Here is a 23,880-nt window from a genome sequence, read left to right on the forward strand (position 1 = left end):
GTTAATATTTCCCCCCTGAAAGGAAAAAACAAGTTTTTGTGTGAATTTGACATAAGTGAATTACAACTAAGTATTATTGCAGTGTTTAACATTTCAAAATTGGGGCTACCTCTATGTCTTTGGTTTCATTGAAGACTTATATCTCTAACTTCACGAGATCATTTACTAAACTGAAAGATAAGTAAATTAAGATATGTTTGCCAATGATTTTAAAATATGAAATATTTCAAGCAAAATATAAAATTCAAATTTAGTTTCTTAAGTGTGGACATTAATTTTTTACAGTCTTTACCATAGATATTTCATATATACTGATATATATAAATGTAGGGGTTTATGTACATATATACATACATGCACTTATACATCCATACATTAAACATAGTATATATCAGTACTTAATAAAGGTTCTGTTTTTGGTATAAGAATTGGGAGACATGAAGAAGAAAATACTTGGTCCATCAAATGATTTAAAGTCTTATTTATCTCTTGTAAAGCTAAAAAATTTCTTTAATAATTATAACCCTCCATTAATCTGTAAGCTGATGGGTCAGATGTTGTTGCTAAGGTTTTTACTCATATTTCAGGAGAGATTTGTGCCATATTTAGAGTATGTCTTTAAGATAGTTATATACTTTAAAATGACAGTGGAAATGCATGTATGAGTTCTAAGTAGATTTGAGTCCTGCTGACCACAGAAAGTACTCATTAAGTTTCTAAATGTACAAGTAAAGAGATGCATATGCTTTGGAATTTAAAACTTAAAAGAGGTAAATGGCAGTAATATACAATATCAATCAGACTTTCTACGAGTAAAATACACACATTTCATGTAATCATATTTATGTGTACATACATAAATACACACACACACACACAAACACACACACGCAAATGGTCTTCTCTGATGGAGTACTGTCCAGTTCTTGCAAGGAGAGCTCTATGGCCCAGGAACCATTTAGAAATGAATACTAGATGGTGTGATTAGGTCCTTCCAAATAAACTCCTTTGAAGTGGAATTCAAAGTGGATCTAAATTATATTTGATAGTGTGCCATGGTACCATGTTATTTTGAAGCTTTATGATAAAAAAGCAGTCTTAAAATAATATCCTTAATTGCTGACAGTAGTTTTCTTCCCATAAAATTTTACTAAAGATATTAAAGTGGTGAAAGAAAAAATAGCACTTTTTCTACTTTTTGCTTAAAGTGCAAGTTCTTCCTAGTACAATGATGACTATTTTCCAGATGCTATGTCATAAAGATTTACAGAAAATGTGTCTAGGAAAAGAGAAGCTATAGTTTAGTTTTATTAAATTCTCTTGCTTAGAATTATTAGTAAAAGGATATACTTGTTAAAATTTGAATTGAATTCTGAAATATACTTAATTTTTAATTAAGGGACACTAAAATTTGTCATTTTCCATGTATTTTAACACTAATGATAGATTTTTTAAGCACAACTTCTTAAAATTAGCAATTTTTCAATTGCTTCAGATTAATTTTGTCATGTATTCTATGCTTTTATATACATTCCTTAATGATTTTAAAATCCTTTCAGTTATTTAATGTCATACTATTTCAATTCTTCTCCAAAATGTTTTAAGTTAATAAATAGCTTATTATTCCATGGCCAATGCCAAAGTTGATATTTTTAATTAATTCTTTTTTGCATATACATTTATATTATTATACATATTTATAATAAATTACATAGAGCAATGAGAACCACAAAACAATCAGGAATTATATAAATGTTACATTCTTAGTTTTTTGGCTATTAGTATTTGGCAGCCTTGAAGAAAACATCTTTCCTATCTTGGTGAGTCTAAAATTCTGAATGTAAATCAATATCTATCATATCTCATCTCTATCAACTTAAAAGTTCTATCTAGACCTAAAAACATAAACAACTAAGCTTAATTGTAAAGCTAAATTACCTGGTCTTCAACCCCATCAGAGACTTGAGAAGGAATAAAATTAATTACCTGACTAAACAGGCAGTGCAGGTTAGCAGCTTCCAAAGTGAAAAAAAAAAGTTGGAACATCAACTTCAGCCTTCTGACCCAATATATCTGACAGACATATTTGCAAGGCAAGAATTATTGAGGACTTGTTTGCCCTGTCTTTGCATAGTTTGGCCATTGAGTCCGCCTGCACCCAACCCTGCCCAAACCAGCCATTGGGCAAAAATGTCCTTGTTTCCTGCACTGGCTGAATTCTGCCTAACAAAATTGATATTTTAATCTGAATCTAAAAATGAATGTTTTCTGTGCTTAGCTTGACAATAAGAGCAAAAAGTATACAGAAAAATAATTGCCTGTATATTGACTATGGCACCCACACTGTAAACCTGTTAAATACTTCCTCTGGTTTACCTATCAATAAAAGAAACAGCCATGTGAATTCAGCAGCAGAATCCACTAATTCTTCCTTTGCTATATAAGAACAAGTTAAAAAAAAAAAAAAAAAAAAAAAAAGAACAAGTTGGATTTTTAAAAAGCACTTCAATTAATTGGACCAGGGTAACACAATAAAAACCTGACATCTATTTGAATATTTTAAGCCTTTTTGAATATGATGACTCACCTGAACTCTTACTAGTGGCAACTCCTTGTTGAAAATAGAAATATAATGATAATGGAAATTTGAAGGAATTTGGCCTGACTAATCCCGAAAACTCCTTTAAATGCACAAGTTTGGCAGATGGTCCATGCAGAGTAAAATATTCTATTAGTCTGTACCTCATACTTAAGGCATATTTAAATATCCTTGTAAAAAGTTAACTACAATTCTTTTTTTCTTTGTTTTTGAGGATGGGAAGAAGAAAATAGGTACTAAAAAACAAGCAAAAACTTTATAGATTATCAAAGTAAAGGAAAAATATCTTTAAACTGTAATTAGTAACCTTAAAATATAAGAAAACAATAAAATTTTAAGTTAGATTGCTTTTTATTAAAAACTTGTATTATTAGAAAGTGGCATACTGATTGTTTTTCTTTCCTAGTAAATTGATTTTAAAGTATTGGAAATTAATATACCATATAATTAGGTTTTCTTTTATTGCATGTTTATTAGGGTTGTCTGTATTTGAGCCAAAATATAACAACTGAGAATAGGAGAACTAGAAGATATCATTTTGCAGTAAATATGGGTGTGAGTGTGCATGCATGTGTATGTATCACTGAATCTTTCATTCAAATATTTTAGAAGCATGAAATATGGCCTTAGAAAGAATTCATTTTTTATTATCTTGGGCTCCATGGCATTCATCAGTACAAATGACTCCTCTAATCATCTATATAAGCTCAGAGTTTCTCATTGCCAAGAATTTTGTTTCTGTGTGACAGACATACATTAGCTGGATTCTATTCCAAAAAAAAAATATTTTCAGACATGGAAGTCTATATTGGATACTGTCATAATGTCTAAAATTCTTTAATTAATGTGTAAAGTTTATGGAACTTTTAAATCATCATATGTGATAGAAAATTAAGATTTCATACATTACCATCCCTTTTTCTTGTCTCTCTTTTTCTTTAATTTTGATTTCACATGCATTTAAATTAACTGTCCTTTTGGAAAGTAGTGTGATTTCAAGCTATTAAGGTGAGCTGTGTAATAAAAAAGGTTGAAATAATTGAGTCCCAAATTATGTAGCTTATCCCAGTGAACTACATTGTAATTTCCATTGTATTTATGCCTGGCTTTCAAACTTTTTGTTATCTGTATGAAAGTGATGCTACAATGGACATAGTTGTAATATGCATTTATTTTGAGTGTCCAGCAACGCATGTTGAAGTAGTAGAATTGTGAGTCTATCTAGACATGCCAAATGTGTTTCATATAGGCTAAAATAGCACCATTTTGTCATGTGAAGCTGCAATTCATTTTGTGATCATTACTTTTGTGTTTGAGATTGCTTTGAGACTTTTATTTTAATGTTAATTGTATGTACACTTAATAAGTAATATCTGTAATATAAATACAAAATTTTGTGAATTTTAGTTCCAATTTAGGTTAATTTTTCAATCCACTTGATTATTCTCAAATATTGTGAATCTTAGAGTTGGGAATGTTTTTAAGACAATATGATGTATGAATGATTCCATTTATATAGTATCTTTGGAGAACATCCTCCTAGTCAGTACTTAAATATAAGAGATCTATAGGCATGCAACCACAGATGAGTTTTAAATAATAGATAGATACATGTGTCTGTGAACGAGGAAATGATTGTGTCACCTTATTCACCATACTTTTGAAGATGTAATATAAAGTAGCTTTGAAGAGACCTGGTTTTATGGTGATAGAAATTACATTTTCCTAGAAAATACTCTCCTGGATCTCCTTTTTTGTTACCTAATCTGAGCATCTGTGGCATTCTTACTAATTTAATATTATAGTTTGTCAAATTTCAGCCAGGATGTGAGTAAGCCGGTTCTTTTATAAATTAGTTTTTATTAGCTTTCAAATATGGGATTCTGACAAATTTAATTAAAATTTGTTTCTCATTTTTGAGTGACATAAGTCTTCTAATTGCAAATCATTGAATAGTATTTTTACTTTATAAATAGCTTTTGGATGGTTAAACCATTGGAAAGGTGAGTTGGGGACTACATGGGAAACTTTATTATGTATTACTTGTTTGTAAGGGGGGGCCAAAGAAATATCTATATGGTAAATAACATTTTCTTGATTTCAGCCAAGTTCAAAACTTTGCACAAACAGATAATTTTTAAATGATAACTATGTGTCATTGTTGTTGTTTTGTGTTGTTTGTGTGCGTATGTACTTTCTTTTTCATTTTAACCAGCCTCTTATACCTAGAAGTCCCACAAGCAGTGTTGCCACGCCCTCCAGCACCATCAGTACACCCACCAAAAGAGACAGTTCTGCCCTCCAGGATCTCTACATTCCCCCTCCTCCTGCAGAACCATATATTCCCAGGTACAAACCACCCATGATGTTACTCTGGACAAATTCTAGCTAAAGACTAATTTCATAGCTTCTGAACACTTTGAATATTTTTCCTCAGGATTTCTGAACACATTCTAGAAAGTAATTCTCATTATAGCAGATGCATTCTTCTTAATAACAACAGTAATCTTTATCTCATATATAATAGGGAAGTAATAGTAAATAACCAAGATTATTTTATAAGGTAAATAATAAGAGAGGATTTTTGCTTGTGAAACCTCAAGTAATATCAATTTCTTAGAAAAATCTCATCACAAAAGTGGTGAAGTGTCTTGGGCATGTCACATGTTTTTAAATGAATAGTATATAGATTGTTTTTGTACTTTATTAGATAAAAGTGAGTTATATTCACTGTCTTACACTTTAGATGTTCATTAAAGGATTATGTGAGTACATCTTTTTATAGCACTGGAATTTTGATAGCATATAAACATACATTGTGAGGTGGCTTTTGTTTTGTTTTCTTGTTTTTGGTTTTGGTTTGACTTTTTTTTTTTTTTTTTTTTTGAACAGCATTCACGTAACATACAATTTATTTTTCTAGAACAGAGCCATTAAGATACTAAACCATGTAACTTTGTGATGTTATAAAATGATTTGTGACCAAAAACTCTGAGCAAAAACAGCCTTATTCAGCAGCTATCCCCTATATATTGAACAAATCAGGAACTGAGTTCATTTAGCAAATAAACAGCAGCCTTTCTACTAGTTGCCATACTTGTCGTAATTTTAACAAGGAAAGTTTTCTCTGATTACCACATTTAATCGAAAAAACTTAAACTGGAGAAATAGTACTTTAGTTAAACTGTTCTTAAAATGAATAATCAAACAGCACCCATTTAAATCTTATTTTAGTGTTATCAATGTACATATATGTATCCATATATACATATTTTAATTAAGTTTTTAATATTTTAAATTTAAGATTTTTAAATTTTATAAGATTTTTAGATCAGCTTCCCAGACAAATTTCTAATTCAATAACTAGAAGAACAAAAGCAAAAAACAAAATTAGAATTCTATAACAGTCTGTACCAATTCACAGAGTATTGACCAAATCTAAATCTTTGTTAAATAATGTTTCATACTCAAGAGATGAAAATCTTCAAAGCTTTATAATTCCATATAGAGTTGCTTATATTTCATACATTTTGTTTTTAATTAAAATTGTACATTATGAAAAACTTTCTTACCTTTACGAAAAGAAAAAAGGCAAGACTAGTCAAATTTAAATTTTTCACACAATTACATTATTTGAAAACATTTAGGGAAATAGAAAAGTGCTTTGTTCTCTAAAAAATATTTGGTTTCAATTTTATTGCCATTTTGCCTGTATATGCAGTCTCATAATATAACTTACATTTTATACTTAACCAATTTTCTTTATCTGTGATGTAAATAAATGTTATAGGCCCTTATGTAATTCTGAGCTATAATAATTTGTCTTAATAATCCTACTATGTCTCATTAAGTATAAAGAGTATCCTCTGGACTTCTTAAGTATAGAACATAAGTATAGATTTATTATGTTTGCACATTTACATTTAAGAAGAGAGAAAATGTTAATATTATAGTGAATACATAAAGTTCTTCAGAAAATTCATACCATGAATGTGAATACATACATGCATACACATTTATGTATTTAAATGTATATTTATATGTGTGTATATATTATTACTTTATTTCACTGGAAATTTTTGTTTTCCTTGGTACATTTCTGAATTTTACATTATTTAGTATATTCCATGTAGATATGTTTAGTAAGCCTGACCTGTTGATAAAAGGCTGCTTATCCCTAATACTATAGTATAGAAAATGTCAGCTCCTACAATTTTCTGCCATAGAAAATGTCTATATAAATATAACATGATAAACCAGTAGGTCTGAATTACCTTCTGGTACAAGCTGCATTAGTATTCATGTCACAGCCCTCATAGAGAAATCTGTAAATTTACAGATAAACATAGCTTCACTCAAGTGTCATGAATTCGCTAGGGCTGTTTCCAAGCTAATTGCAATGTCAATTTCTTTTCAATGGAGAGCTAACAATAACAAAAATAACAGGCAATCAGTTCAAGAAGAGCTTTCAGCTAACTGAAAATAAATTTGCACTGAGATTTATACTTGTGTTCTTCATGTTTCCTAAGAAGCAGTTATGTATTTATAGTTTAGTAGTAAGCAATACATTCACTTTAGGAAGTTAAAAAAAAGTAAATGATTATATAAATAGTAATTTTACCTGGTAAGGAAGCAAATTAATAAGACAACTATCTGACTGAATCAGCTTTAAGAATATTATTTATTGCTTTCTATATATTTCAAATACTTGGATTATGGTTCCCTACATTTGGACATTTAAACATTTTCATATAGATACAAAAAATGGGCTTTTGCTAGGCTGAGATTTGCAAGTTTTTGGGGGGGTTGTTTTGGTTTTTTGTTTTTTTGGTTTTGGTTTTGGTTTTGGTTTTGGTTTTTTGAGACAGGGTTTCTCTATGTAACAGTCCTAGCTGTCCTGGACTCACTTTTGTAGACCAGGCTGGCCTCAAACTCACAGCAATCCGTCTGCCTCTGCCTCCCGAGTGCTGGGATTAAAGGTGTATGCCACCACGCCCGGCTCATAATTCTTAAATTGACAGATTTTTATAAATTCATCACTATTTTATAGGTTCTCATGGGGGATAATTAAAACATGACTCAGTTTATTTTGCAAATTTAAGATTTTAGTCTTATTTTTATATAAAATTAATGTGCTCATACTTAATAGTACTAATTTGTGGTTCTCCTTAGGGTAACTGGGAGCAACTGTTATCAGTGAAGCACAATGATTCATGACAGGAAAAAGCGTTGCATTTACATTCATAGTCATGTTCTAGAAGACAAATTTTTTAGCATTTTTACAGATAAGGAGGGAAACATTTCACAAGATAAACAAACTGTTTAATTAATCCTACAAGAAGTCTTTCATTATAAGCTCAGTCACCCATTACTTTCCAAAAACAATGGCCTTGTACCTCAAACTGCTCATGAGGAAAAATTTAAACCCAAATTAAAGACATTTTTACAAAAGCTGAACAATACTCATTAAAAGTTTCACAGGGTTATCAATGGGGAAATGAAAAACAAAGTATTAAAGTGGGAGAGGAACATGAGGGGTGCTAAGAGAAGTTGGAGTGGGAGACTGAGGGATAGCTATGGTCAGAATGCATTGAATGTGCATATGAAATTGTTAATAAAAATTCAAGTGTGATTACTATAACAGAACCACAAAACAAAACTTTTAGAGGAAATATTTTTAAATAAAAATAATAGGATTTAGGAATTGCATAAATTGTCAAGAATTTTCTCCTTAAATTATTACAGATGAAAAATTAATTTGCTGTCCCCCAAATCCCATTCCTAACTTCCATATTTTATCATATTTTCAACCCTCCATAAGAAACATTGTTAATGTGTTATTTTTATGTAGCCTTTCTGAATGAGTTCCACATATACACCTTTTTACTCTCTGAGGGGATATGTAGAATTGAAATATTTGTAGCAATCATCAACATTAAAATTCATTTATATTAATAGCCTGCTGTCTGAGCTCCTTCTAATACTGATTTACATGGTACTAATATCATTCATAAGACCATAGTTTCCATTTATGTCAGTGATAGAATCATAAAGAACTTTTTTTTCCAACAATATAAATTCTATCAAAACCAATAAGATAGACAAAAGAAAATCCATATGGTTACATGGTTAGCATCATACCTAGTATCTATCCTTTAACTAAAATATATTTGTGTGCTAAAATTAGTTTTCTTCCTGTGACATGACACAGTGAAAATTGGACTAGAGCAGAAGTTATAAGATCCATGGTGTGTTTTTAGCTGTCAATTTTCTATATAACATTGAGGCCAGTTATTTAGCCATTGGGCTATTACTTGGGACAAATATGAATAATTTTATCCTATAATTCTCAAAGAAAACTTATAACAATCTTAAGATATATTATAAGGGAATGGTGTTGTTAGTATTTGAAGGCCCCTCTAATTTTGTACAGCCCTAATACTATGCTCATCTCCTCTAACTTTACCTTTCTTTAGGGATGAAAAAGGAAACCTTCCTTGTGAAGACCTCAGAGGACACATGGTGGGCAAGCCAGTTCATAAGGGATCTGAATCCCCAAATTCATTTCTGGACCAAGAATATCGAAAGAGGTTTAACATTGTTGAAGAAGATACTGTCTTGTATTGCTATGAATATGAAAAAGGAAGATCAAGTAGTCAAGGAAGACGAGAAAGCACACCAACCTATGGTAAGAGATCTTCCCTTATCTTATATAAGACTATGTATCTGCCATAAGTTTCTTGATTACCTTTCATAGATTGTCAATTTATTACTCTTGAATATTTATAATTCATCAGCAACACTATATACTTCTAAGTAGACTATCAATAATTTAAGACATGATACTAGAAATTATTTTAGATTTTCCAAAGAATGGGAACATTCTAGCACAGAGTGGCATGTGAAAGTCTTAGAATCACATATATGTCTTCTGTGATAGAGGACAAAAAAAGTCAAGAGTTTTTAAGTACTTATAACTAACATGACTTCTTTGAAATAAAATCTTTCAGATAGGCTTTTCTGTGGAAAATATAGTATCAGGCCTTATCTTCCTTTAAGAAGCTGTACATTTGATCTTATGTTTGAGTAGAGGGAATTGATAACTAAAAAGGACTAAGCTGATTTAAGGCATAGATGAACCTAGAGTGTTACTATGTTAGGGGATTTTTTAATTGCTGACTCTTGATTTTCCAAGAGAGTAACACAGTCACAAATAGTTGAAATTGATATGGTGTATGTCCAATATTTGCATGTGGTGGCACCTAAAATGTAAAATGAATGGATTTAATTGGAAGTCTATGCTTTTCCATGTCCAGTTTCAAAATAACCCTTTAGAATGGTGAGCATATACTTTGGGAAAAGACAAGATTCTTCCATGATACGTTCAGTCTGGCTTTATCTTCGGTTCCCAGAAGAGCAGTCATTTCTTCTTACACATCACATGCTTAATTTTCTCACAGCTATTTGGTAAAATTACATGTATAACATTTTGACAAAAATTAGCTTGAAGAATAGAAACCAAGATGGGCAAGGTGGCTCCACAGGTAAAAGCCCATGGTGTGTAAGCCTGAAAATCTTTGAGTGTGAGACCTAGAGCCAATTGAAGAAGTAGAAAAAATAACTCCCAGAAGCTAGACTCTGGCATCCGCACATGTACCATCATACACACACACACAATGATGATAATAAATAAATTTTAAAAGACTGAGAACTTAAATTCATTTGTATTAATCTCTATGCATAAGCTTCTTTATCATAATACTTCATTTTCAACATAAGGTCTTAACTATATGGTTATGGTTGCACTTATTTTGAGTGATCACAATTGTTGGAAGTAGTTGAACCTTTGTTTCGGTACCATTATATTTTAACCCTGAGGGATAGAGGTGTGTTGTCTCTGTTATCCCTCCCTATGCTGACCCATGAGATAATATAAAACTTTATTTATTTTACAAATACATATTGACCAGAAGTTGTTAAGCAGGCTGTACGGTACATCTACTCTTATTTTCTCACATCCTAGAATTTTCTACACATATCAAATTAGATAAATGCAAATAAATTAGATAAATGCCTTATGTAAGAGCAAATTATCACCACCAAATATTGTAAAATATATACTGGGTTCTTACTCAAATAGCTACAACCTGTTACTCTGTTCAGACTACAGTTTAAAGGACCTGGTTCTGTCATGTTCCACAAAACACATCTCCCCCTGTAAAATAAAACACCTTACATTTTAGGAAATTTATATAGTTTATAGTATGGACTCCTAGCATTTCTTTATAATAGCCAAGAAGAAAATAAATGGTATATGTTTAAACAAAAGAGAAATAAGTCAAAATATTTTCCTTTTAATTGTTTAACTTCAAAACTGTAATTGTACCACATAGTAGTATGATAATTGTAGATGGTTCCATGGAGATTTTTCAGGTACAAAATGAAGATTGTTCCAAGTAAATAACAGCTTAATATATTTCCTTTTTCAAAGCCAGATCTTAAGTGATGTAATATACTCATCAGTTATAAGAAATTTGTTCCCATAATTTTCCCCTAAACTAAATCATTTGTTAACCCACTCAGCTAATATTTGCTGTATACATATATAAAGTCACCCAGGCACTGGGGACACAAGGGTGAATAAAACTTAAGTTGTCCCTGTAAGGTAGGTATACCCCAAAAGTAACAATCACTGTAAGACAGTGAACTCATAATAACTTCAGGTAAGTAGAAGAATGTGCATAACGTGCAAGCTGTGGAATTGGAGCCTGAGAAGTCAAGCAAACAAACATGACATTTATGTGTGATTTAAATATTGAATTGTCATCCAAGATTTATAAGTGCTCATCATACTCGAACACCTGGTACTTCTCAAACCCTAATCCTGAGATTCAGAGGGCGTCTATATAAGTCTTTAAGCCAAAACCTCAAAGCTTCCAGTAGAGAGCATGTCATACTTTTCTAAGAAACCAGGGAAAACGTATTTGACCCCTCAAGCAGTTCTGATACATGAACAGGCCAAGTATAACACTATGGCGGGAAATTCTCCATCCTTCCGAAATATACTATTAAAAAAAAAAAGCTAAAGTACAATTTGTATTTTAAAGTAAATAGCAAGCTCATTGTAAAAATATCATATTGGCTACGTTTCTCCTTGATGCAACAAAGTTTCTGACAAAACAACTTGAGGAAGAAAGACTGCCTTTTGGCTTGCAGTTTGAGAGTACAGTCTATCATGAAGGGAAATTCATGATGGTAGGGTGGAGACAACTGGTCACATGCTTCCACAGTCAGGAAGTAGAGGTTAATTCTGGTGCTGAGCTCACTTTCTCCTTTTTCTTCAGTCCGGTATCCTTCTCAGAAAATCGTGCCACCACATTTAGGGTGGTTCTTACAACATCAATTAACCTAATCTAGATAATTCTTATACACAGGCCCAGGGGTTTGTCTCTTAGATGATGGTAGATCTTGTTAAGTTTACAATATTAATCACAACAGATGGTGATAATCAAGCACAGATTTAGAATCAGATATTTGAAAATAGTCTAGTTGTGTGTTATAAAGCATAGCTACTTAGCCAAGCTCCTCATCTTACATTATCTGCTCACTAGTTTTAAATGAATGAGTTAAAATATAGATATTCAAATAATTAATTATGCATGTAGGTACGGATGGTCAGGGGCAGCTCATTTAAAAAATAATGCTTATAGAGCTTTTATTTATGTTAAGTATTTAAAGGGCATTATCTCAGTTAAGCCTCCCACAATAGTACAGTTATACAAAGTGTCTGTTTACACATGAAAAATCTGAAATACAGAGGGACTAAATAATTTGCCCAGCTACTAAGTAATAGAGCTGAAATTAAGTATCCATGGATGTTAGAGCCTACAAGTGATAATAGCTAGCTATAAATGATTAAAAAGCAATTGCCAAAAACTATAGGAAAATAGTTTCAAAACATTGCATTAGTTCTTCCAAATTTGAGCATTTTATTTTGAGCAAACAGAAATTGAGCTAATTTATGTCTTAGTTTCTGTGTTGTTTTGTAACTACTCAGACAACCATACACATGCATGTACATAGACATGACCCTGATAGATTTTTCTTTAAAGCTTGCTATATTATGGGGAAGGAACAAGTGTGTGGTTTATCATTTTAAACCAGGATAAAATATGTTTCATTTTCCTAAAAATAAAAACAAAAATCATTTCAGATTATTTGCAGGAATATACACTATTTACAAAAGCAAACTAGATGGGTCTGTAGTCTCAGCCATGTCCATGGATCCTGTCTATCATCTAGCCACTCTAGAATGACCCTGAAGATCCTACTTTATTCCTTAATTTTCTCATTTATTAAATGAAGATGATTTCTGCCTCATAGGCTTTTGTGAGACTTTGAGGACAATGCACTGTGAATTGCTTCAGTACCCAGTATATTAGATATTGATTTTCATCATTGTCATTACAAAATGAAAAGAAAATGTAATTAAATCACTTAACAGTTTGGTCTGATCTTCTCAGACTTCAAATTCAAAGGTTCAATTTAATAAAAATCATTTGCTTGGCAACTTTTCAGAACAGTGATATTTTCCACCAGCTTCATCTATTAGTGTATTTCTTGTCCCTTCCATTACAGCACACCATTACAGCCCATTTTTACGCATAGAAATTTAGTTTAAAAGTAGGCACATTTACCAGAATCTCTTTGTGGCCATGAGTAGTCAAGTTTTGTAGGAAAAGAGGGAAAACAATTTATTTAAAGTATTTTTCTTATTAGTTTTTTAATCTATCTATCTACTTAATATCTCAATTAGAGTGTCCCCTCTCTCCTCTCCTACCAGTGCTTCCATCTCACCTCACCTTTCTCCCATCTTCCAGTTCTTCCTTTCTCTTTAGAGATGGGGAGGCCTTCCATGAATATCAACACACCTTGGCATAACAAGTTGCAGTAGGAATAGGGGCATCTTTTGCTATTTAGGATAGACAAGGCAGCCCAGTTAGGAGACAAGGCAGGCAACAGAGTCAGATGCAGCCTCTGCTCCTGCTGCTGGGAGTGAGGGAAAACAATTTAAAGTATTTCAAGAACTATGTAAATTGGGAATTGGGAACCCATATCTTTTTTGCTTGGTTGAAAACTCTAGTATCTCAACAAAGCATGCAAATGAATGCATAGTATTTTAAACATTCTTCTCATTAGTGTTATTTGTACATATTATACATTAAGTAAATTTAGTATCTAGAATTTTATATCTAGACATTTTCAACCTGACTGATAAAAGGAAATCAAATACTTTCTCCCTTTTATTCACTTAAAAAGCGAGTGGCTTTAATGGCCTATTGTGACATAATGAAGGGCCAACTTCTGCCACTGTGAAACAAGCATGGTATTTGTATGTTTCCAAGTTTTTTATCATACTTAATGCATTGCCTTTCTTTTTGTCTTAAAATTTTATTATCTTTGAGCAAGGAAATTATAATTAATAATAATTTTTAAACATTTCTCAAAGGTTTAAATACACATAATACATCATAATACATTTATACATCTTGTATTACTGAAAATATGCCTGCTCTCTTTCTTGTCACTTTTTATTATAAGTAACTTCCTTAGCAGGAAAAACCCAGATTTTATTCATTATCTGTCCTAGAGAGAAAAGAAAATACAGTACTATCCACAGGATATGTCTGTATTCCAGTAAGATGTACTGTTCCTGAAGAAGTAATCATAGAATTTAATTAATCAGAAATATGAGACATAAATTATGTTCACATGAATAATTATTCTTTGTACATTTGAAAACAATTTATAAATACTGTATGTTGATTAGCTTCACAAAATTGTTTTTAGCATCAGGGTAATGGAGATAAGGCACTGTATAGCTGGTCGAAAAGCAGCTCAGCAATATTTTGACATAAAATAAGTCTATTGCTAATATGAAAAGTAGAGTAATTATCTGGGGAAAGCTCTCTTTCTCAATTTGTACAACTTTATTGGTGAAAATAGAAAAGCATTATTTTTGAGGTCAGATGAACTTGAACCTAATGTCACAGCTTGACTTTTAGTAGCTACTTGAACTTGAGCTTAATTGTGACTACAATTATACCTTGGGGTTTATTTGGAAAAATAGAGTCACGATACTTGTACTACTGTATTCATAAGGACTAAACATAACATGTGTCAATCACTTAGCACAATGTTTACTCCATAAGATACTCTCAAGAAATGGTACCAAAATGGCATAGTAAGTGGTTGCTGCTCATAAATAAAATGTGCCAAAGAATTCCAACTGCTTATAAATCATATTAGCACTTAGTGCCTTTTTTTCTTTTTTTTTTCCTTTTTTTATTATTAATTTATTCATATTACATCTCAGTTGTTAGCCCATCCCTTGTATTCTCCCATTCCTCCCTCCCTCCCGCTTCCCCCCCATTCCCCTCCCCTATGTCTGTGACTGAGGGGGACCTCCTCCCCCTGTATATGCTCATAGAGTTTCTTCTTGGTGACCTATTATCCTTCCTCTGAGTGCCACCAGGTGTCCCCATCCAAGGGACATGGTCAAATATGGGGCACCAGAGTTTGTGTGAAAGTCAGATCTCCTTCTCCACTTAACGGTGGAGAATGTCCTGTCCATCGGCTAGTCTGGGTAGGGGTTCGAAGTTTACTGCCTATATTTTCCTTGGCTAGTGCCATAGTTTGAGGAGGACCCCAGGGCCCAGACCCGCCTGTAGTTTTCCAGGACCCTCTGCATCCTTCTATTTCCTCATTCTCCCAGGCTTCTCACACCTAAAGTCTCAATAGGATGTCCTCCCCTCTGACCCACTTTCTTAGTGCCTTTTCTGTCACATTACCTAGTAAAGGATTAAAAGAGTAAAATTAGACTTTCATGTTTTATCTCTCTACTAAGGCACTAACCAACCATATCAGTTATAGCATTTAAAAGAAATATAAACATAACAATTTGGTATAGTATTGTAAAAGGAAAAGGAAGAACATGCAAACAACTAATAATAGTGCAAACTATATTTATCCAAGTCTTAAACTCCACTATAGAAAACATCAGGTTATATTCTGGATCAATTTCAGAAATCTGAAAATGACTCAGCATTCACACCTTCTTAAAGTTTTAGATTGAGTTGCTACAAGATAAAAGGATATAATAAGTAAAAAAGGAAAAGTGTCAGAAGCTCCTAAATAAATGAACCCTTAGAAGAAAAGTTTATGCTGAATGAATTCAAGGACACAGCTAATGGATGAAACAGTAAATAAAAGGAAACTTTTTTTAAGACAAGGTTTCTCTGTATGGCCTTGCCTGTCCTGGAGTCACTTAGTAGGACCAGGCTGGCCTTGAACTCCCAGAGATCACCTGCCTCTGCCTCCATGAGTGCTGGAATTACAGGTGTGCACTGCCACTGCCTGGCTTAAAAAGAAACATTCAACAAGGTTCAAGAGTAATAGTATACAAAGAAACCATAAAGATAGTTGTGTCAGATTGGTTATTTAGTTCACTTATCAGAAGAATAGCACAACCTTCACATGACTTTTATCAGTGGAATGGTATGAAACTGATGAAATAGTGCTTTCTAGTAAAGAAGAGTGGAAAAGCCAAGAATAGAAAGTAACAGCAATTTTCATCTGGAGGTAGTCCTACCAATTAGAGGACATTCGGTTATTTATTGGCTAGGGCGTGGGGAGGTTATAATAATGGCAGAGTAAAGGATTCAAGGTCTTAGTGGCATGCAACAGTTTGAGTAAAAGATAAGAATACTACTCTACATCCTGTACCTCACTGGACAATATCTGAACTTTAAAAATGTCCAGAATGCTGTTATTGAGACCTTATGATGCTGTCTTGTTTTTTAGCTAAAAGAACCTTGGGGATTATTCCTTTGGAAATACCATTTATTTCTGATTAGCATAGTCTCTGACCAAAAATTGTATGAGATTGTGATGGTCTGTAATTATCTATTCAACACCCCCCAATTAAATAAACTAAGCATAATATCCTCTGGTTAAAATTAGTGTGCATTTTTTTCTAAGTGAAAATGTAGCAAGCAGTACTTGCTAACATATAGATAGAGCTGTCTTAGCTTTCAAATCACAATGTGGACTAAGTAATCTAACATTGTCTTGAGTATTGTCTTCAGATCTCTGGTTTTGAAAATCTATTAAAGAAAAGATGTGTGTGACTTATGTAAGACTGGAATATCTGCATATTTTATACTCTTCTTGTAGATTAATAAATGTAAACAGCTTTGAATGTTTATTGCATTTGGACTATATCCAGTGTTTTATTGATGTATTTGTACATCACATCTTTTTTTCGTTGGGTCACAAAATATGTATTAACTTTCCATAGCGGGAGACACCTAAGAGAACACACTTGGGAAATACTGAAAGACTTATAATGTGGCTCAAACACCCCAAATCTTTGGTATCGGTGACATTTTTTTTTCATATTTTATTATGTTTCTTCTTTAACATATAAATTTATATTATTACATATAAATAAAATAAACTACATACAGCAGGAAGAACCATGAGATAATCAGGAATTATTATATAAATGTTGCATTCATAGTGATTTGTCTATTTGTATTTGGCAAACTTGAAGTAAGCATCTTTCCTATCTTGTTGAGTCTAAAATTCTGAATGAAAATCAATATCTATCATATCTCATCTCTATTAACTTAAAACATCTATCTAGATCTAAAAACATCTTAACCTCTAACCTACTAACCTTAATTATAAGACTAAGTTATCTGGTCTTCAACTCCATCGGACACTTGAGAAGGATAAAATTTAATTACCTGATTGAACCAGAAGTGCAGGTTAGCAGCTTCCAAAATGAAAAAATGACTGAATCAGTTTACTGCCTGAACAGTCACCCAACACTCTCTATAACTTTGGAGCATCTTCTTCATCCTGCTGGCCCAATATATCTGACAGATATATTTGTGAGACAGAAACTATTGAGGACTTGCTTACCCTGTCTTGGTAGAGTTTAGCTGTTGACTCTGCCTGCATCTAAGCTTGCCCATTTTTAGGCAGAATTCTGTCTGTGGTAGAAATGAGGATATTTTGCCCAGTGACTGGTTTGCCATATTTAAAGCCATCTCCATATATATTATTATGATATTTTTGACATGACCATGATTTGTTCAACTAACAGCTCTAATTATCCTAAATAGCCTGCAGCACAGCTTTCAAGGTATTGAAAGTAAAGTTTGTATTATAATTGAGTTTTATGGGTATAATACCTCATATTAGAGTAGAAATATATATGTGTATATATGTATATACACCGTTTGAAGAATAATCTTAGATTTGAATTCTATACAAATGTATCAGAATTATACTTATTTTGCATCAATATACAAAATTCTATACCATTGAATTAAAAATAACCTTATTTGTGAGTAACAATTAAGGCCTTGAGTTGAGGAATAAATTCAACAGTCTACCTTTTGTTCTACCAGCCCTCTATTTGTCTATATCCCCCTTTCTTTATTTTCAGCTCCTATCTCCTTACCTACAAAAGAAAGATAAAGGAAAAGAGAGACATCCCTGAGTCTAACCTAGTTTTCTTTCTGTATAAGACCAATAATAACTTATAACCAATTCCAGATGAAAATAAGCATTTGTAGACCAAGAGAGCAAACAGAAACCTACCCAACCTCCCTTAGAAGAAATGGGACATTGTTTTCTTAAGGTATCTTTAGGCTGATTTAGGACAAATAATACCTTTGAAGGTACCCAAATAAAATTGAGGAAATTGGTTAAGCAATCCAGGGATAGTACTTGTGGTCCATTGTCTAAATGTTGAGAAATTCCAGGCTTAATAGGAGTCCTGTGTAGGACAGTCTGAAATGCTTGACCAATTGGGATCAGATGCTTTCTAGAATGCTGTCCAGGAAGCTGTCCTGTTCTGGTGGGTAAGAGCAACTGAGCTGCCTGGGACTGGAACATTAAGGATGCAGGATGTCAGTGTCCAGCATCCTGAGAGGAATGAATCCTATCAGGTCTGGTACAGCATCAGTGTCCAGTTCTTTTGTTCTGAAAGCATAGTTTCTCACAGGCATTATACAGTTCTAACATTATAATTATATGAGGTGTGTGGGATGCACAGAACAATTAAGACAGGTTCTCTGCTCTTTGTATGAGCAGAAGCAAGACATCTGCAAATCTGTGTTCATGCCATATGAAAATAGCATCTAATAATAAGTCACAGGGAATCTGTGACCAACCAGAAGCCTTGTCTATACATAGACATTTGTATCTCAGCCAGTCTCAGAGCTATTCCGTACAGTGGGATTAGCAATATAAGCTACCTGTTTGTTCTGCAGTTTGAATTGTTTATATCTCAATTGTGGCCCCCTCCCTCATTGCCTCACAATGGTGACTTTTTTTTTTTTTTTTTTTTTTTTTTTTTTTTTGCATTTTAAGATCCAGACAGCTAGAAGAGTTTGAGTCTGTCCCAGTTCACTTATTAGATGTCTTCATTCATTTTTATCTTACAGAAAAACTGGATGGAGTCTATTTGTAGGATAAATTGTATTTGTGACAAAAAGCCAAAGCAAAGTAATAAAAACTAAACAGAAAGATCAATGCATGGTGTTCTATATTCTATATTCTACATTTGCAGAATTACTGATATCACTTCAAAATTTTTTAGAAATCATAGAAGAAAGTAGATCCCAGGAAAGAAAATATCAAGTATTGTATTCAATGTTTTTCAAAAACAGTTGGCTAGAAGTCATATTCTGATTATGTCAATGAGTGTCACATACACTAGTGCATATAAATGAAACAGTGCCCAGCCAATTAAAAGTGTAAAACCTGACATTGTTTTCTGAGTAACACACCCTGTAATGTCAGTGTACCCTCCATTGTTCTAAGACAAAGGACTTCAAGCATAGACCTTCATTTACAGTTATGCTCTAATTCGTCATTAGTTCTTCATATAACCTTCACAACAGTTGTAAGAGTTGTTGAATCACTGTGAAGACACTTAAAACAAAATCTACATAAATAATATGTTAGAAAATTGTTTTAGAAGAAACATAAATATGATTTTTTTCATTTGTGTCTTCAATGATCTGTCACTGAAGCATTTTAGTGGCTTTAAGAAAAGCATTGGGATAAGAGGACTAAGTATCTGCAAAACCCTAAGAAATTAACAGAAAGTTTTTAAGTTTTTCACCTAACATTCTCACTAATTTCAAGAATATGATTCCAAAGAGATAGATATAACAAAGAAGTTGTAAAATTGTTATAGGATGCCATTTGTTTTTAAATGTGAGTCTTAAAATTAGTAATGTTTTCACTTTCCATGAGGAAATGTAACTGCCTTCTGGATATTGGTCGGGTTTTCAATATATTGTTTCACTAAGATTTTTTTTTAATTGCTTTAATTTGCAGTTAAGACATTTAAGCAAATAATGCTACATGCCCAAGTCATCTTTCTTGTCCAAGACTATATTAATCTGAGTATAACAAGAGGACCAAATCTTGTTTTATGCCCTCCATAGTATTCAGAGGAGGGCCCAAAATTCTTCTGCCACTTAGTATTTAAACTATCCTAATCTCCCTCACTCTTCCCACAACTCTTATGTGATTATCACTGTACAGCAGCAAAGTTTAAGATAAGAAATACTGACTTCACTCAAATTAATACCACTGTATGACAAACTCATTAATTATATGCACACACCCTTCTTTTGGTAGTAGTTTGACTCAAAAAATTAGCCTTGTGATCAAGCATTAAAATGACCACGTGATTTTTAACACTGACTCCTACACTTATATCACTCTTCATTTAAAGTATAAATCATTTTATAAAGCAATAAGAAAATGCAAACAAGATATAACTTATTTTTAGGAAAGATATTTCAATTATTTTTGTTTCTCATTAGGGAAACTAAAAAGATAAAAAAAAAAGTTAGTAATGAATTCAGTTAACACAAAAGATTAAAGTTCTCAGTCTTATTTTACAGATCCATATATAACTTTCATTCACCTTCAAAAAATTACTAACCTTACATTTAATTCTGTTTCACTTCCTCTTCAAATGTGTGCTTGTCTACCTTAAATAACCCCAAGATGTAGTCCTAGAGATGCAGTCAACCATCTGAAAGTAATTTTCTGTCTGGTATGTGGGTAGTTTGGTGGGTTTACATAGCATTCCTTACTATACTCATTTTCATCAAAATATTGGCTAAATTATTTAGAACAGATGCGTATATATGTAACATTGAGCCTTTAGAGAAAACTTTATGTGATCAGGAAGTAGTATTCAGACTTTTGAAGAATTTCTCTGCAGTTTTTTTTTTTAAACCTTTGCCAACTATGAAAGGAATAGTGCTTCCCAGGTGCTATTTATTATGCTAAACCTAAAGAGTTCAGCATGGAAGGAGGAGGGGGCGAATAATAGAACTGGAACAGGAAGCAGCTCACTAATGTTTCAACAAACATGCTACCCATGAAAACTTTCTTAGAAGATAAATACAGAAATAGGACTTGTAGTTCTAACTTGGCTACCAAGCAGTTTTGTAAGGCGCAACTTGACTTTTTTTTTCCCCCTTAATGCAGCCATTAAGAGCACTTTTTGCTCTTCTAGAGGACCTGAGTTCTGTTCCCAGCACCAGTGTGGAATGCTCACTAATGCCTGTACCAGGATATCCAACACCCTATTCCCACTTCTGTGATCACATACATGCACATGTCAGACTCTCAGAGGGATACGTAAATCAAAATATTTTAAAATTGTTTCAAATGAAGTGGGTGGCCCAGTATGATACACTAACTTGGATGGACAGGAAAGACAGGAAGTGGAATAAAACTATGAAAGTACAAAACTAGGGTGTGATTTGGAGCCTTGGTGCAGTGCATAAAGAAAAACCTTGTTATTGTTTTGTAACATGCTGTTTAAAATTACAGAACAGTTGCTGCATTTAGAGCTAGAGCACTATTCAGAGTATGAGGATACCACAAGTAAAGAAAATACACCACAGCAGAGAAGCGTCTTTTCCATCATGCAATTTATATTTTATTTCCCTAAAAGGAAGACAAGTCAAGACATACTTGAACATATTGGTATGTCATGAGGACCTATAGAAGAAATGAACAAGGAATATGTCACAGACGAAATTGGTGTTTTCTGCTTACCTCTAAATGATACCTGTGAATTTAGGGAGGGAAGAGAGTCATGCCAGAGAGGCACAGAGGTTTGAGTGGAAGTGTGGAAGGCATTTCAAGGAAAGAATAAAATCTATCCCCAATGCAGAAGACACATCAGAAAAATCTATGGCTCTAACTTGTGTTCAGTTTAGCAATGTGGAAGTCCGAGAGACCTTGATAGTAGATGTTTTCGTGAAGTAGTAAGGCAAAGGAAGCATTCAAGAGAGGATATGGGGAGTTGTCAGTGGATAATCTAAAGCAACTTTCTGATAATAACTTTCATGATGTGGAGCAAGCAAACAAGGTTATGGCATGGTAGTTTATAGGGTGAGAAGGGTTGTTTTAAGGTATCCTCTTGAGTGCCTTAATGGTCAGAGGAAGTAAGATCAAACAAACAATCTGAAAATTTGTGATTTCCTTAAAATATGGCATCCTTTCAATCGAGGCCTCAACAAAAAATTGTAAATGCCATCTCTGACCCTGCCAAGGATAGTTATAACAAATATATGTAAAATCTGGTTCTTGCCAGGAAGTAGAGAAACATATAAGTGGACAATAACAGTATAGTATAATAAATATTATACATACATACACACACACACACACACACACACACCAAAGGTATCAGAAAAGATGCTAAGGGAGCACAACAGACTAAAAACATAATTCTGTCAAACGGAATTCTAGTATTTCTAATAACACCCAATAAAGACATTTATAAGCACTTATATTGCACTGGTGTTAAAGAAGCAGTTATCTCTTTAAATAGTAATTTTACCTCAAAATGTAGTAAATAATTTAGATACATCATTATAAATACTCTAAAGTTATCTATAATCTTAATATTAGAAAATTATGTCCCATTTGTGGGGTTTTGCAGTTAAATACAATTCATAATTTTTAAAGGCTTCTTGCCATTAATTTTGAAATAGTATTCAATCAAACCCCAAAAATAATTATTCACATTTTTTAGAATACAGTAAAAAATACAACCCAGCTACTATAATAATGCCAGTCAGAAAATTCCAAATGTTCAACAAATATAAACACCCAAATAACAAAACAGTGGTTATAATATAAAGCATTATCACAGAAGTATTACAGGGCTCTTGGATAAGATTTCACTATGGAAAAAAGATTTCAGTAACAGATGCCTTATGTTTTCAGAAGAAATATTTTACTCTAAGAGAAAGTAGATAATGAAAAAATTTAGAGGAGCTATAGTCCCCTTTTCTTCTCAACTGCAGTTTGGGCTTAAGTTTTTCTCTTGAAATAATAATAGGAAGGCAGGAAGATCTCTTTGAGTTCCAGGCTAGCCTGGTCCACAGAGTTCCAGACCATCCAGAGCTATATAGTAAGACCCTGACTCAAAAACAAAACAAAACAAAACAAAACCCTAAAAACTAAAACAGACAATGCAACCAAAAACAAAGACCAAGTCTAAATAAAACAGGCAAAAGACCTCTACCCTTTGCTTTGTCCATATTAGCTGTCTATCCCCAATACTGACCATAAAAAATAGAAGACCCCCTTTATGTGGTCTGTCACTTTTTTCAGAGATTTACTATCACTGCTGATGCGTTTTTCATTTATTTGTTTAATCAATTTACAGTCTGATCCCAACCCCCTCTTTCCTTTCCACTACCCTCATGCCACCCCCCACTCCCCTCTCTCTTGGTCTTAGATACAATGAACACCCGATTTTCCCAAATAAGCAAGCAGATATTTTGAACAGTTAGGATCATGTACATATTTGGTAATTTTTTCCTTGCTTTGTCTTTTTTTCATAACCCTGTCCCAACTTCTCCCAGATCTTTTCCTCCATACCCACCTAACTTCATGCTCACTCTCACTCTTGCTCTCTTTCTCAAAAGAAAAAAATCAAAATCAAAACAAAAAAATACTAACTGCAGACTCAAAAATTAGTGCATAAGAAAACATAGTACATTCTTTATAGTATTTTTCATATATTTATAAACATGTAGTGATTAATTGAATGGTGTTTAATTTTTGAACCAATATTTTTGCTGAATTCTTACATCATGTGAGCCTAAAATACATATATAAATTACAGTATATATTTAAGTATACTAGAATGCTTA

At 32.7% G+C, this 23,880-nt stretch overlaps 1 protein-coding gene across 5 annotated transcripts in view; it reads left to right on the top strand.

Moving 5' to 3' along the window:
- The window catches only part of Cnksr2 (connector enhancer of kinase suppressor of Ras 2), a 255,259-nt gene that overhangs the window by 153,639 nt on the left and 77,740 nt on the right, over positions 1-23,880 (top strand). For all 5 annotated transcript variants that reach the window (XM_051142006.1, XM_051142007.1, XM_051142008.1 and 2 more), the window contains 2 exons: positions 4,815-4,948; positions 9,076-9,287. In XM_051142006.1, coding sequence (XP_050997963.1) covers positions 4,815-4,948; positions 9,076-9,287 — 346 coding nt within the window. The remainder of the gene's footprint in view (positions 1-4,814; positions 4,949-9,075; positions 9,288-23,880) is intronic.

The sequence above is a fragment of the Acomys russatus genome, chromosome X (genome assembly GCF_903995435.1).
Source record: "Acomys russatus chromosome X, mAcoRus1.1, whole genome shotgun sequence".
Classification (NCBI taxonomy): Eukaryota; Metazoa; Chordata; class Mammalia; order Rodentia; family Muridae; genus Acomys; species Acomys russatus.